Raw genomic sequence first — 16,281 nt, 5'->3', positions numbered from 1 at the left:
AAAGGAAGCTTTTTTCCATGCAGTGCCAAAAAATGTCATCTCCTCTTTACTCACTGCCAACTCACAATCAAGGACTCGCATCCTGTTGCTAGCGTTAAACCAACAGAAATTCCTATCTGGACATCCCAAGGGACGTCTGGCAGCTGTAGCTCAAACTCTGCGATCCAGGATCAGCTCTCCAATTACAGAAGCACTCTACAGGGAAGCAAGAAACAGGCAGAGAGCAACAGCAGGAACAGGGAAACGTAGCAGGAGCATTCAGACCACGGCAACAGGGCCCACTAGACACACGATGCCTGGAGCTGGGCAGCAAGGAGAAGCTGTCACTCCGTGTGATTAACTGAGAGCCACCCCATCTAAATGTCTCGGAGATGTCTTTTGCCTCTGCAAAGATCTCGGAACCTGTCCAGCAACAAATCCTTCTTGGTATCGCTCGAGCTGTAGGAAACCTGCACCATGGCAAGAAGGGAGCCCTGATTAAATAAATGTTCTAGCACAGAGGCAGGTGCCTATCGCCCCGCAGAGCCTGAGCTGCCCAGCGTGGCAATTAAGAAACAACGCCAGCACAACCCAATCCTGCAAGCACTGGCAGCAGCAGAGGTTGCAGAGCAAAGGAGAAGACATTTCTCTGTAGTGCTAAGAGAGGATCCTTTTGAACAGGCAGGAAAAAGTCCCAGCTTGGAACACCTCCCCAAACAGGCAGAGGTTTCTCAGCCGTCTCAACTCCCTTTCATTCACACTTTCACTGTTATTTGAACACTGATCAAAAGGCCAAAAAGAATGTATTGCATAATTAGGCTGAATTAGGTAAATACTAAAGCTCATCTGAAGAGAGCATGGGGAGACACTGCAGCTGTGTGAGCAGCACTGAATTTGCCTAAAAGTACAGTAGGATGCAGCTCTAAATTTGTCTGCTCAAAAGTACCGAAGGATGAAAACCAGCCACAGTGCCAAGCCAGGTCATGACTCTAAAATTAAAGAAATTTATTATTTCACAATCCCTCTTATATTCCAGCAGTCATGCGATGTGCAATCAGAGAGAGGATAAAGGTAGCGATGGTGTAACAGGGTTACCGCAGCCAAACACTCATTTGCTTGTTTGTTGCTGCTGAAAATAGCAACTGAAAAACCATTCACAAGTTGAGCTGTCAGGGGAGAAGCCTGACAAGCTTTCCAGTCCAAGAGAAAGAAATATTTCCAGAAAAGTGAGGTATTTTTCACCATATTTGTTCTTTAAACGGCTGAAGAAAAGCCAGACTCATCCAGCCCTGAGGGATCCACCCGGGTGGACTCGAACAGTTCACAGAAGCTCTCTGGGACGCAGGCAGAGCTGGAAGCAGCAGGATGCTACCTGCAGCAGCTTTCCTGCAGGTTTTTGCCCAATCTCTTGCCTCCTCTGCTAACAAGACCAGAGCATTGGGAGCTTCCTGGTCTTTAACACCACACCAAGGTCCTGCGTACTGCTGAAGCAACAGGGCTTGGAAACACATCCCTCGAGAGCAAGGAGCACACAGAAATTTCCTGCTTTGAACTGCTACTGTACCCCTGGCTTCACGAACAGGCTTCTCCCCTCTGGTCCAGCACACAGACGCAGCAGGGTTAAGCTTCACACTGATGCACAAATCCTGCTCCAAAGCATCATTATGCAGCTTCCCACAGGAACAGGCACGATCTGTTCTTGCAGCACGTACGCGCTGCGCGCTTCCCTCCTCCTCCTCCGTGCAGAGCTGCCGGAGCAGCTCCTAATTCTTCTCAGGTTAGCTGCAGCACTTTATTCTGCCTCTGCTCCCAGTGCTCTCTGGGACAGAAAGACTGCCAGCAGTGCCCATATCCGAAAGAGGATGGGGAGGAAAGTCATGCAGAAGACAACTGAAGGCAAAGAGGGTGAGAAGCTTTCACCAGCTTACGAGGTGGCTCTCCCAGCGCTGTAGGAAAGCTGCCTGCAGGCACCATGAAGTTGTCTATGGGCACTTAAAAATTCTATTCGTGTGTTCATTCCAGAAAGATGGAAAATGGAAGAGGTGCTTCCTCAGCCTGACAGATACTGACCCAGAAACCTGTGGGATGAAAGACTTCCCTCCCCAGGGAGGCTCTGTAGGGTTAACAGACCCGAGAGCTGCAGCAGGAAGGGACTTGGCATTAGGTCATCTGATCGGTGCTTATCCACTGTGGAGTGCTCCTCACTGCTGAGTCAAGAGGAAAACATCCCTTCAGAACTGAAGGAGCAACCCTGGATCTCCACACCGAACAGATTCCACCCACATTTCCACAGCAGGCTTCACAAAAGCCAGGTGAATAAAATCCTGTTGAAGCAGAGAGCAGAGCAGCAGAGAAATGAGCTCTCCAGGGGCAGTCTGCCAGGGATCAGAGATGTGTCAGGGATCAGAAAGGACCCCAAGGAGACATCAGTTCTGTGACCCTACAAGCACAGCACATTGACTGCGATCCCATATCCACCGCCCAGCGAACCTGGCTGCTCTCTAGAAAGCTTAGCTGCCTCGTAGTGGTTACAGTCAGTCCCCTACACTTCTCTGCCCTTATTTCAGAGCAGGGGAGAGCAGTGTCATGGGAACACAGGGGCAGACCAGAAGTAAAAATGCTCAGGATCCCCAAACGGCTCAGCGGAGCCAGGGGATTACCCCGGTGCCACAAGCAGGTGATGAGCCAGCCCAACAGGTCCTGTGTGCAGCCTGCCAGAGAGGCAGGGCAAGGAGCAGCACACCACAAGCAGAGTCATCAGCCTCCGTCAGTCGCTGTTACCTGCAGCTCTAGCAACCCGTCTTGCAGCACATTACTCCCTGCTAACTAACTGTTGCTCTACCCCGTGCTCGGAGCCAACCTGCCGTCACGGCAGGATATTGCACAGGCAGTGCAAAACAAAACAAAACAAAAAACAAAAAAAAAAAAAAAGGCTTTTCCTCCCTCCCCATTTCAGATGGGAAGCTCAGCGCTCGGAGCTCTTTATTCCTGCCGCTCTATGAGGCTGAGGACCCAGCAGTGGTCCGAAAGCACACTTTGTTTTAACACCTCGCTGATTTCCAAATCACCCCCCTAAAACACAACCTTGCAACCTACGTGGAAACACTCAGAAGCCCAAACAAGCCCACTGCCACGTGGGCACAGCATAAAAGAGAAGATGCACGCCTGGCACCTCCGCAGGACTGAGCAGGCAGCAGATAACTCCTTGCCCCCAGAGAGCGAGCGCACTGATACAGCTCCCGGCTCCACCCAGCCCAGGAAGCAGCAGGACAGAGCTCTGACTCAGCCCCAGCTCTCAGATGTGGCACCGAAGCACATAAACCAGAGACACCAGCCTCATTAAAACGTTGCCCCGTTCCAGTTTGCAGAGCTTGAGCCCTGGGAGACCTGAGCTCTGATTTAAAAGGAACACCTGCTTCAACAGGATTAGTCATCGCTGCAACCCAGCATCTCCTCTGGCTTTCTAATAACAGCAGCCAGAAGTGATCTGGGAGCAGGGGCAACGCAACCCACTCGTTTTCCCAGTGATTGATAGAAAGCCTTTGACCTGGAGCAGTCTAGAGTTGCAGCACGTCCGATTCCCATCGCTCAGCAGCAGCCACATCACCAGCTGCATGTGCTCTTCCACCTGGCCTGACAAGCGGTGCCCTTCCCCTCCCTCTGCAGTGCTGCTCCTCCTCCCTTCCCTGCGGCAGCAACAATCCCTGCGTATTTCACGCGGCCTCTCCACGCACAATTCGTGAGAGCATTTTGACTTGGGAACGGTTCTCAGCAGAGATGGAAGCCACATTGGATGAGTGTTCTCTGATTTCCTCGATTTTTTTTTGCTTTGGCTGCAGCCTGGCGAGCCCAGCTCGTCCTCCTAAGACAGGGCTGGGTGCCTGACTCCACCTCCCAGAGCCAGCTGGCAGATGGAGACGCACAGCAGTCGGAGGTGGAACATCCAACCGAGACAGCAAGCCCAGTTGTGTTCCTTTGTCCCAGCCCAAGGCTCACCTGCAAGATGCTGAAGGCCTTGAAGAGCGCAGGCACCGGCGAGCAGCGACGAGCATCCACAAGGACAGTCAGACCCAAAGCCTGGCACTCGGGTCTGCAAGGACAGAGAAAAAGAGGGAACGTTGGTCAACAGAAGTCAACCAGACTTCCACAACCCTTGCAGATCCTCCCTCCCTCTCAGCTTGGGGGCCTGGCCTTCCAAAACCACGTCACAAGGCTGCATCGTGGAGCTGCTGCACGACTGCATCACAGCTCTCAGATTTAGCTCTCTGAGCTAACGAAGAACAGCAACAACGGGTCGGGTCCGTGGCAATGCACAAAACCATCCAGAACACACCTAACTCCATCCACACACGTGCAAGGTGCACACACAATAGCCAAGATGCTTGCTGAGCACAAGGCAGCTCACCCAGCAGGAGATCCCCACCTGTACCATTTCGGGACTGCCTGGAGCAGCTTCCTGGGCCAACAGGACCCGGATCCATTCCCCACCGCAGCTCCCACACCCCACAAGACAAGCAGATGTGGCAGCAGCTGCCCCTGTCAGCCCCCGAGTGCCACGAACCTTGGGATGCTGTGCAAGTACAGGAGGAGGCGCACAAGCTCAGTGGTGTTGCAGTGGGGGTTTAACCAGACCGTGTTCCTCGTCGTGATTATCGCCACTGCACGTCCCGATTTATCTCTGGTACCTGTAAAGGGAGGGAAAAAAAAAAAAAAAAAACTCATTTAAGGATGTAAAACAGAGCCTGGTTCCAGGTGTGAACGCCTCATTCCCCTGCTGCCGCCCTCATCACCTTCCTGGGAAAGCTGCACGGAGCTAGGGACAGTCTGTGCTGCACATCGTGGTGGGCTGTAAGCACACTTCTGGAGTATCCAAACGTTGCCCCAGAGTGAACTAGCCGAGCTTTGCTTGTCCTTCTCTCAGGGCAGCATTAAATTTGGCCTGCTCTCTTCTACCCAACCTCACATTCCTCACCAAATTTGGTGGAAGCTGGCGAATGATCACGCAACCTTTGGAGAAGAGCAAGAATCTCAAGCTCAAGATAAACGACCTCACACCCACTTGTGTTCCAGCATCACGCAGGACCCCAGACCGTCCATCACGGCCACGTCCTCTGCCCACCTCCCGTTTCTGTCCTGCCAAAAGGCAGATGGGGATGGAAGAGGGACAAAACGTGGCCCAAACCCAGGTGCAGCCAGGTGAGAGAACTCCCCAAACTAAGTAAGGAGATGAAAGGAGCAGGCGGGCACGCAGCCTTGGAGGCCCAGAGCTGCCTCTGCCCGTGGAGAAGCAGCGAGGCCGTGGAGCGAGCGCGGTCAGGCGAGAGCGCCCTGAGCTGGCGCCCCACCAGGAAGGTAAGCGAGCTGCAGAACGGCCGGGACCACACCTCTATTGTGTGAAAAGTAATTCACAAAAACAGAAGGCATTTCCTGTCATACAAATGGAATGAGATAGGGGAAAAATTTCCCAAGCACGAGACAAAAACAAAGGCCTAGGGAAAGCAAAGCCTCTCTCCCTCTTCTGAGCTCCCCGGGAGGTGACAGCCCCGGACCACTTCTCTCCTCGTCCTCAGGAGGTGTGAGAGCTGAGAGGTCCAGGGGGTGCAGGTGGACAGCCCCAAGCACCAAACACTGCCCTGGTGTGAGCCCAGCCTGCCGCTAGGACGTGAGTTGAGCGAGGGCCACAGGCACAGATGGGCAGTGCTGGCAGCCGGGCTGTCTGCCGCCCGGCTTTCTGACAGCAGGGCCAAAAGCTCTCTGCTGGTCTGTGTGATTCGGGAGCAGTCGTAGCACTCCTAAAACACCGCATTGTCAGAGCTGGAGAGGAATTACGAAAAGCTTACAGCTCGCTTCCTAAAAGCTAAGGGGTTCATCAGCAAATTAGAAAAGCAAAGCAGTCAGTTAGAGGCATAATGGCATGATGACCAGTCTCAGTAAAAGCCTCCTTGCACTGAAGCATCCTCTTCTGTCCCTCAGGGAGGCTGGGCATCACCAGAACTTGATTAAACCTCTAATTAGCACGTAGGAGCCTAGGAAGTTACCTGACTAGGTCAAAAAAGCAACATCCACCAGGGCTAGGTCTCTGACAGTGACACAACCAGATGATTCAGGAGCAGAATACCAGCAAGAAACGCTCCTGAAAGGAAAATTTCTTACCAATTCCATCACCTCCTAGTCTATTAATCACTCCTTACTCTCTGCCTGTCATAAAACCTACCCTTTCTAATGTAATTATCGTATCATTACCGACGTCTAACCTGTAGCATTTAACTGAGTGCTGCACGCGTTCCCTCGGGGGTCTCCTTTTGGATTTCAGTGGGCAGTCCTCGGGGAGAGCCGGCACGTACGGCTTCCGCAGGGAACGTCCCTCCTCCCGGAGGCCAAAGCTCCCTCGGAGGCGGCACCAAGCCCAAACCTCATTTCTTCCACGCACTTCAAAAGCACAGCCCTTCACCCCGCATCTGAAGGCATCTGACGTAACGTTTGTTAAGATTCCTCCCATACAGCACAACGCTGGAGCAGCACATCACGCAAGCGAGCTTCTTCTGCAGCAACAGCCACGGGTTCTGCTATGAACCCCAGATTTTTTTGGCTGGCATACACACCGTGGAAGTGTCCAAGCTGAATAACAAACCTACCTACCTACCTACCAGAGCTAAGTTACGTGCTTGCAGGTGCTGTGACTCTGCCCTGCACTTGGTTTCTCACCCCACTGTTGCCCAGAAGACTGGAGAAGCCCTATTTCCCTTTTCTCCTTCTGACACAAAAGGTGTTTTTTTGACCTGATCCTCAATCCCCTTATGAGATTAACAAAGCTTCCAGCCTCCCACCATGGGGCATCCCCTTCAGCTGCAGCAAGGCGCTGCCTCCCTCTGCTGCACCACCTCTGGATGTCACAACACCCCGAGCTATTTGGGAGGCATCACCAAGCAGACAGAGGCAAAACCCCTCTTAACCTGACCGGTCCTTCCCTCCTCTTTACACATCTTGGGGCAAAATTGGCCTTGCAGCCCCAGCACCGAGAGAGAGTGCCACTCTGCTGCCTTTCTGCTCTCCTTCCCAGCGCCCCCACAGCTCTGCCTGGCCTCTCCTCCACTCTCAGGGCAATTTTCAAGTCACGAATGCCTCCCGAGCTGCCCAAATGCAGCTCTCTCCCTGAACCACGCTGGACAAGAGGAAGCAAACCCACAGGGGTGCTGAAGCAGATGCTGCCCAACGGTTGTTTCTCACTGGAGAGGTAGATCTCACTTCCTCTGTTTAGATTAATGTTTAGTTAAACACAAAGACTTCTTGTTTGGGCCCTGTGCTCCCAGCGATCCTGGCTGCTCTGTCCAACAGCCTGGGCTCCGTTTACCGCTCTGCCAATCTTTGTCCCATCCAGAAGAAGTTTTATCCGCAGCAATTTGCTGTCTGCTGCCATATCAGATACAAGCAGTGAATAATGTTTGACCTACCCCTGATCTCAGCAGAACAATTCTGGGAAGTCCTCCCCTCGATAGCTAGTTTTGTCATCTGCTATTCAGCTAGGCTATCGTTCATCCCACATGTTGCTCATCCACGCTGCATGGGGATATTCCTTTCAGCGCCGTGCGTCACAAAATCAAACGTATTGTAGAAATCTCTTCTCCCCTGGCAGCTACGCTTAATCAACCCAACTTCTAATTACCGAAATAAAACTGGTTTTACGAGAGCCCTGTCAAATAGCATCTTCGACACTCTCGTTCTTTAATTATCTACCGAGTGAATCAAGTTCCTATTGTTGTGACCGGGCCTGATGTCAGGCCCACCAGCCCGTCATTAGCTGCATCCTCACTCTCCTCGTTTTGCTATGAGCCCGCAGATCCGGCACGTCTGACTCACGCATGCTTTGTTCACGTTTTAAGACTCTTTGGAGCAAGTTAACATGACTTTCATGGGAGGGAAGTCCTACTTCCTGCCCTTCCCATTCAGAAGCTTTAGAAAATTGCTTCTGGAGAGGCTCGGGGTGAAAGGAGCGGGACTGGCACCGCGCTGCAGCCCTGAAAACGCGGCACGGCTGCTCTGCCCTGCCACAGCCCCGCTGCCCAGACGCGTCGTGGCTCGGCTACTCACCTGGCAGGCAGGCAACCCCGCTCCTCAGCACCTCTGGGTTCACATCCTTGACTATGGAAGGCGCAGGCCGGCCACCCCAGGCGGCCCCAGAAGCCGGGGATTTGGGGGGAACAGCAGCTGTTGAGGTTTCCTCCGGGGCACAGACCTTACCCGCCGGCTTCGACGCGGCCGTGCCAGTCGCTTCTTTTGCCGTCTCTGCCCCTTCCAGCACCATCCCTGGAAGAGAAGCAGCAGGCAGAAGCTCAAGCACAGCTCCACCCAAAAGGGCCCAGGTAAATCCCCGACTGGGGAGGGAGGGAGGGACGTGCCCCCCAGCCCCAGCGCCCCGCAGCTCCTCCAGTCCTCGTGCCAGCAGCACGCCTGCTCCAAAACCAGTTGGAACACGAACGCTCCAGCGATTCCAGCAAGGAAAAAAAAAAAAAAAAAAGGAGCAGTTTATCACCAAGTTTGCAAGTTATAAAACCTCACTTCAGATCAAGATTCTTGTACTCAAACCTGCTTCTAAAGGTACCGTACCGAGCCGTACGTGTCTGCTGGCAGCCCCGAAGTCTGGAGCAGTGCGAGCCCCTGGCTGGGCTCCAGCAGCTCGAGCACACCGAGGCGATAAGCCAGCTCCTGCCAGGGAGAGCTGCTCCACCAGAGCAGAGTGACTCCCCCGACACTGCTTGCAGATTGCTTCTTGAAAAGGCAAAGCCAACCCAAGGCTGACAAATCAGCTGGGAATTAGCCAGCCAAGAGACCTCGTTCGGCTCTCCCAGGGTTTTTTAATTAACAGATAATGTGAAAGGCAAAAACCTATTTTAAGCCCTGAAGAAGGGAACGAGTGGCCCCATCAGCTCAGTTCGGGGACTGGAGAAAACGCTTCCTATCCCCAACACTTCAGCTCGGAAAACAACTGATCACTTTCATCTGATTCCGAGCTTAATCTTAATTACTGCGCACAAAGTAACGCCAGCTTTCCCCTCATTTTGGGTTTCAATTTTCATGGAAAGGCAGATGGAGAGAAGTCTACCTACTATGGAAGAAGCATTATTCCCCATTTCCCAGCAAGCTAAGAATTAAACACCAGCAACATGTCTTTGGGATCCGAGGTCCACAGCCAGGCTGTCCTACTGTTTGGCAGAGGGATTCCCTGGAGACAAAAGGCTACATTTCACTGCAACCCATGGCACTTTGATATCTCCCAACAAAACCCCCCCTCTCCTTATGGAAATGAAAGAGTGGCGTATTTATGTGCTCGCTATGAAGTCACACGGCTTAATTGCTACGTGAAATTGGCTCAAACCATCCTGCTGCATCAACAATGCTGACACTTGACTCAGTTTATTTACCAACAGATTCCAATACTTCATTAAAGAGCAGGACGAGGAACAAAGCAGTCCTTGAAGTGGCTTTCAATACAAGTTTTAGCAGCGGAGGAGATTTACAGGTTGAGGCTCAGCCCCAACTGCTTCCAAAATTGCCCAAGTGGGTAAGAGAAGTGCCCCAAGCAGCGCGGCTTGCTGAGTAAAAATACTGAGCGTGGGGGGGAAGCCAGAAGGGGCTCCAGGGCTGTGCTCCAGAGCCACAAGGGCTCGCTGCAGAGCCCTGGTAATCTCAGGGAGCACCCCAGGACCCAGCCTGGCGCCTGCTGTGTTTGGCCACATAAGCTGTGCTGATGGCTCCAGGCCTCTGCGCCGCTCCGGGACACATCGGGGCTCAGTTCTGCTCCTGACACCTCCTCAGCCTCAGTTTTCCTGTAATACAAGGGCTCACTGGCTTTGGACAACGCTTCCAGATCTTCCTTTGGGGGTGTTTCCAAGGGGCGCAGATCCCCCGTGGCTGGGGTAGCACCAAGGCAAATAAATCACACCCCAAATGTTTCATGTTAAGGGCCGGCTGAGCGGGGGAGAACATCTCAGGGAGCCGTAGGGCCCACCAGCAAGCTCACAGGCCGCTGGCAGCTAAGGAATTTGCACCAAATGCAGAAAGCCTGCGAAGAGAACCAGCGGGTGACACTTGAAGACAAGAAAGGGAGCACGGCTGCATTGAAGGAACCACACCAAGCAAGAGAAAGACAACTTCATGGGGCAGCCCTGCCTCAGAGCTCTCCCTCAAAAGCGAGCAGCAGCTCCCCGAACCCAGAGGGCTTTTGTTCAGCCCACCAGAGATGGCCCCGGGGCGCAGGGGGAGCTGCAGACCCCACCTGTCCCAGAGCAGGCCCGAGCTCAGCGCGCTCCCTGCGATCCGGGGCGGAGGCACTTGCTGAAGCGGAAATTGTCGAATGCGGAGGATTACATCAAAAAGCAAATGGAGAACTGGGCCGTCTGAATTTGCCGTGTTTGCAGGTTCCACCTTTCCCCGAGGTTAAGGAAGCAGTAGAGGATGATTTGCTTGCGTGCATTTCAAAGAGACATTAGCATTTTTCCTGCAAACTGCCCCGGCACCCATCTCATCTATGCTAACACCACGTAGCAACACGGAGCGGGGCTGGAACGCCCCAGCAGGTGCTGCCGAGTATGCCCCAGCCTGACTTCTCAGCTGATTTCTTGACGATCAAGTTATTTTCCACCCCTAAATATAGGATTTCTTTTCCTGAGCTGCAAAGGTTGAAAATTTGCTTCCATTTAGTCAGTCTTTAGGGCAAAGAAGCAGTCAGATATTCTGCATATGGAACCAGCGTAAAGTTTAAGCCACCGACTCAAAATGGGCCACGTTTGCCTCAAAAGCTTTCTAAGCCAGGCCACGTTTGTGCAGAAAATAAGCTCAGGTTGTGAACGGGAGTGGGAGGAAGGGGAGAGAGTTGAGGGATCAGGAGAAATCTGCAGACACAGCAAAGTCGGATGCCCCAGTTCTGGAAGCGTTTTCCTGATACAATCACCAGCGCCTGCTTTAACGCGCGAGCTGACAAAGACCCCCCAGAGAACAAACCCTGCGGCCGCCCGCCGAGGTGTGAGCTGGGATCCGAACGGGGCCAGCAGCATTTAGGAACTGGCTTGGTTGTTATTTATAGGGCGAGATAAGCACCGTCTGCAGTCACAGCAGCAAAAGGACCCCGACACGAGCTGGTGACCGAGGACCCAACGCGCCCACGGACTGAGCGCCTGCGAGAGGAAAGCGTTTTTGTAGGACCGAGCCCGGGACGTTTGCTTCACTTTGTAATTTTATCTCTGAATTATCTTATTATGATGTCTGTGAGGGTTTAAAGGGGCTAGATAAAGGGAGATGAATAACTCGTTTGGATCTCAAAGTAATCTAACGTAATTGAATAGATTAAACTTAAACACTGTAGCTGGGACTGTAAGAAGAAATACTCCCAGTGCTAACGGGTACTTCAGCTGCCCTATGCCCTACGCAGTTGTTTGGGGACTTTCTAATAATTTAGTATTTTTTTCTTTTGTTGTGCAGACTCGGCTAAGTCTTTTTCATGGCAGTGCCACAGCTTGACACCATCAGAATCAGGCCACAAGCACACCGCTGATTTCAGCCAAATCCCCAGAAACGTTTAAATTGTCTCACTACAAACAAGCTCCACACGTGCCCCGGAGGGGTCCGGCACTGCTGAAATCCAACAGCAGCAGCCAAGACTTGTCCTGCGGAGCGGCGAGAACATCACACTTATTATCTCATCCACCAGCTGGACTTGGCTAATTTTAGGCAGAAGGGATGGGAACGCAGAACAAGCAGCCACGGGAGTCACAGGGGGAGCGTGCAGCCTGCCCTCCACCCCGCCAAGGTTTTCTGAGGCCCAGTCCTGTGCGAGCACGGAGTCCAGGCCAGCTTCAGCTCGCTCAGAGATGCCCTCACCCCGTACCTGCTGTGGGGCTGGCGCAGAACGCTTCATTCACGTTGCAGATCCCGCAGCACGCTCATTTACTGGCACACATCCCCCAGGAGCTGCGGGTGGGCAGCGTGACCTCGTTCTGCTGCTCGTGGTTTTGGATGCTCAGACGGACGCGCTCTTCACGACCAGAAACTTTGGAGCTGACCCGTCCGCCCCACCGAGCAGAAACCCTCGTGGCTGCAGAACTATCAGAAATGCTCGGCAACAGCAGGCCTGCCTAACTGCACAATTACCATCCTTGGCGTGGGTGTAAACTAAAGCTTCCTATTAACCAACGGAGGCTTGGGCTCCCCCGTTAGGTCCCACTAAGGCCTTGGATCGAATGGGACTTTTGGACACCGCACAAGCTAACAACCGAGCAGCCCAAGAGGGGTGCCGCAGCGGCTGCTATCCCCCCGCAGGGTCGGACATGCCCTGGCGAGGTGCAGCTGCACACCTCCAACCCTTCCGAGCATCCTCGTTCTGCTGTTTAACCGGGTAATTTTCCTAGGCAGGGGTCCCGGCGAGGAGAGCTGCTGAACTGGAAGGGCGCGTTCCAGCCGCCCCCGCCACGCAGGCGCTTCTCGATGCGATCCGCGCCTCTATCCAGCGACAGCTCCCAGGCTCAGCACAGCCAGGCAGAGCCAGCAGCGTGGCGGGGAGGCTGAGCGCTGCCTGCAGCCCGGTGCGAGAGGCAGAGACCCAGACCGACAGTTTAAGGTCTTCTGTATGGCCACAGCTCCAGCACGGAAGCCCAGGCATGGAGAAGGCTGAGCGGTACTTGCTTGAACCTGTCGTTTGACCTGAATTTCTCTGTGCCTCTGTGTTCCCACCTGAAAAATTAATATTAGCTCTCCCACTCAAGTTAAACAGCTCCTACTTGAAAGATAACCAAGGTGGCAGAAGCATGCCAGAGGGGAAAGGAGAGAGGGAAGGAGATGGTGGGGAATCCCTCAGCTCTGCAGTTCGCCTCTTGCACACCAGCTGCCAGCGTGCAGATTTGTTGATCTCAGGTCATGTCCTGTAGGTGGTACTTCACTGGGCCATCCTCTGCTCCTTCCTTGCACCACAGCTCCCTTCCTACAGGCACTGCTCAACCACGACAGACCTGCACAGCCGGCCAGTGTGTTCTCACACACACCTATATTGTGCATCCATAACTTGCACACGATGAATGTAACGGGTGGAGGTCACCAGCAAGCAGATTACCTGAAGTTAAAAATCCCTTACGCCAGAACTCTTCTAAAAAAACGCAAATATGCAGATAACTGTTGAACAAAATACTACGTTAAACCGAGCTCTGAGGACAAAGCTAACTTGGAGCCATGAAAAATGACAGCTTCCCTGCAGTTTGTGCTATTACCCCCAAGCACACAGGATTTGTCAGCAGTAGCTCGTGAGGATTTTGCTTTCTACCTGTTCCCAACCAGGTAGGCACACAAACACCCACCTGCTGTACCTTTAGGAGGTGATGCTCCAGGAACTGCCTCGTGGTGGGACTGCAGAGTGGTGGGCTCCGGGTTGCCCTCAGCAGGCCCCGAGGACGATGGTCCAACCTCCAGCTCCTCCGTAATGGATTCCAGTGTTTTTAAGGCTCCAGTCTTGGACTTTTCCCCATCACAAAAACTTCCCTGGTTCTCCTCCCCTCCCTGCAAGTCCTGTGCTGCAACGCACTCTGGGTTCAGCACAGAGCTCGCTTCACTTCCATGACCTTGGTTTTCTGCCCGTCTTTGCTGTTCCTCGTGCTTCTCTCCACACTGGAGCATTCTGCATTGACTTGAGCCTTCTGCTTGTGCGTCAAGACCCACCGAAGGGTCACCGGTATCCAACTGCCCTGCCACCTCCTCACTCTCTGCTGACAGAGCAGCTGGGAGTAGCACGGCTTCTTCACCTTTCTTGTGCTGACAGGCAGAGACCTCTTGCTCTTTTCCATCTGCCAGGAGCCCACCCGCAGGAGCTCTGACAGAGCCGTAGCTGTGGCTGGTCTCATTCTCGTTTACAGCCAGCATTTGTTCAATCTCTTTGACTTCCTCAGAGCCTTCTCTTCTTCCCAGCTCTTCTTCATCTGCTTCTCCTTGGTTCATCTGTTCTGGAGGATTTAACGGAGAACTCGTATTCTCTTCCTGATCACCGCAGCAAGCATCTGTCACGTTCCCTGAAGGAGAGCCTCTCCCCACACCTACATCCGCACTCTCAGGCACAAGAGGCAACGCAGCAGCCTGGGCCGGTGCGATGCCTTCACCAACACCCTGGCAAGAAACCCCAGGATCTTCCTTCAGCGTGCAGCGTGGTCCCAAAAGCCCTGGGACAGATAGAGGAGAGGAATCCATCTGTGCCACCTCACTTTGACACTCTGCCAGTGGTTCTCCATGTCCCTTCTGAATGCCCTCTTCAGCAGCAGCATCTAGCTTTGTTTCTGGGCTCTGCTCCAATACACCAACACCCGGCTTTCTGCTAGGACCATCGCCTTCCCCTTGCATATTTCCAGTAGAACCAGTCATCTGTGCTCTGCAGCTGGCACCATCTCCGGCACACACGTCACTGTAGCTGCACAGCGCGTACCGCCAGTCGATGGAGTGCTCGCTGCAGGTCTCCTGCTCTGCAGGGGAGGAATCTTCTGCACCACAGGCAGGAGACACAGCCGCAGGAGAGCTGTTCCCCATGCTTCCAGGGCTACCCGACAGCAGCTGACCTTCTGGAGACAGTTCCTCATGGGCCATCATCCTGTCGCTTTCCACAGGAGTTACATTTTTGAGAACTTCTGTAGAAGTCCTCAGAGCGTCCATCTGACAGCGCTCCTTTTGCATAAGTGCCGGCTGAATTAAGTTCTTGGAGTAGGTGCTGTCTTGAATGACAATAAACCTGTGCTTGCCTTTAGATGCATTCACTCGTGTCCTGGGCTGAGTCAGGTAACTTAAAGGCACTGACTGGGTTAAAGAGCCTGTCTGTGGCCCAAAGCAGGGCAGCGAAACCTCTGCAAGCTCAACGTACTCCCCTTCAATGTCACTTTTCAAGTCCTCTTCAGGCACAGCATTTGTACACACACCATTGACAAGAGTTTCACCTAACTGTGGAGCTGGGCTGCTAACCAGGTTGTCCCTATTCGGACTTGGTTCCTGTAGACACTGAGATTCTAGGTCTGGTGAGCTGCACGCAGCATGGTCCATAGGGAGGCACAAAGCTGAAGGTTCCTCTGCCGTTTCTGGAGTGATGAAATTATTTTCAATTACTTTTGGTTTGTTTATAAATTCAGGATTAACCACATCGTCCCAGGGAACACGAAATATCTTATCGTCAGTGGTTAGTAAACAATTTTCCAGTGCTATACCCATCCGCCCTCCATTGATAGTGCTCAACCATTCCAGAGTGAAAATAGAGGTATAGGAGACTTCTGGAATCACGACTTCTTCTACATTATGCTTGTCCTTCGCCAAACATTTCAATACAATCCGCGGAGACTTCTTCAGATAGGGAACCACCTGCAGGTAGAAGTCACCAGGCTTCAGGATTCGCCAGTCAATGGAAGCCAGCTGGACTACGATCTTCTCGTGAATGCACAGGGGCCAGCCCTCGTGGCGAAACAGCAAGCCACAGTACTGAACCTAGGGGGAAACGAGAAAGAGTTGTCAGCATCAGGAACAGGTCTCAGCTCAGGCTTTTGGACAGGAGAGCTCACGTTTCTCTTGTACAGCCCTGCTATAGCAATAGCATAGCTGAATTTAGGGTCTTTGGCGATTAGCGTACACAAGTTTTCCTTGGTAAGGTTTTCTTAAAGAACAGAAACAAGAGAAGCTACCAAGACAAACCAGAAGCTGAATAAGGACCAACCACCTGCCAGCAGCGCCAACCCTATTTTACAGTACAGAGAACCCCAAGGCAGAGAGGTCAGGAGTTCTCCCCTCCCGGTGCTCCAGCCCACAAAACCCCTTCTCTACCTCATTTCTGCCTCATTAAGAGCTGGATACACTCAGAAAGCGAGGAATCAGACCACAGAGCACCCCTAACCACGTGCTGTTAGCGAAAGGCAGGCTGACAGCAGCAAATTCAAAAACCAACGTCCTCAACTGAAAGCCATCCGCAGCCTTCCCAGAGCAGGTGGGCGAGCAGCCTGCACCGCTCCCAGCGCATCCACAGCGAGCTCCAGGTGGCACTGGGTACGCTGGAAACCAAGCTGCAACCCCCCAGGCATGGAAAGAGAAAGCAGGAGAAAGGAGGCAGCAAATGAGGAAAGCAGACCGGGATGACAAGGAGGGCAGCTGGAATTGTGTCCAGTTCACCACCAGCAGCCTTCACACGCAGATCAGTTCCCATACAAAGAGCAATTTCCTTCATCCTACCCGATAATCCTTGATGTGGTTATTTTGCAAAACTGAGCCGTGCAGCCCTGCACCTGCTGCTTCCCGGCGGGGTTG

The 16,281-nt window shown here is 53.1% G+C and overlaps 1 protein-coding gene across 5 annotated transcripts in view; it reads right to left on the bottom strand.

The window, feature by feature from the left end:
• The window catches only part of PLEKHG4 (pleckstrin homology and RhoGEF domain containing G4), a 78,193-nt gene that overhangs the window by 43,139 nt on the left and 18,773 nt on the right, over window positions 1-16,281 (bottom strand). For 4 of the 5 annotated variants that reach the window (XM_032195393.1, XM_032195395.1, XM_032195396.1 and 1 more), the window contains exons 3-6: window positions 13,320-15,471; window positions 8,068-8,283; window positions 4,541-4,664; window positions 3,976-4,069 (exon numbers count right to left, since the gene is read on the bottom strand). In XM_032195393.1, the coding sequence (XP_032051284.1) occupies window positions 3,976-4,069; window positions 4,541-4,664; window positions 8,068-8,283; window positions 13,320-15,471 (2,586 nt within the window). The remainder of the gene's footprint in view (window positions 1-3,975; window positions 4,070-4,540; window positions 4,665-8,067; window positions 8,284-13,319; window positions 15,472-16,281) is intronic. The other variant, XM_032195394.1, reaches the window with a different exon arrangement.

The sequence above is a fragment of the Aythya fuligula genome, chromosome 12, assembly GCF_009819795.1.
Source record: "Aythya fuligula isolate bAytFul2 chromosome 12, bAytFul2.pri, whole genome shotgun sequence".
NCBI classification, from domain to species: Eukaryota; Metazoa; Chordata; class Aves; order Anseriformes; family Anatidae; genus Aythya; species Aythya fuligula.
The sequence above is the reverse complement of the archived record's forward strand: the minus strand, read 5'-3'. Positions and strand labels throughout refer to the sequence as shown.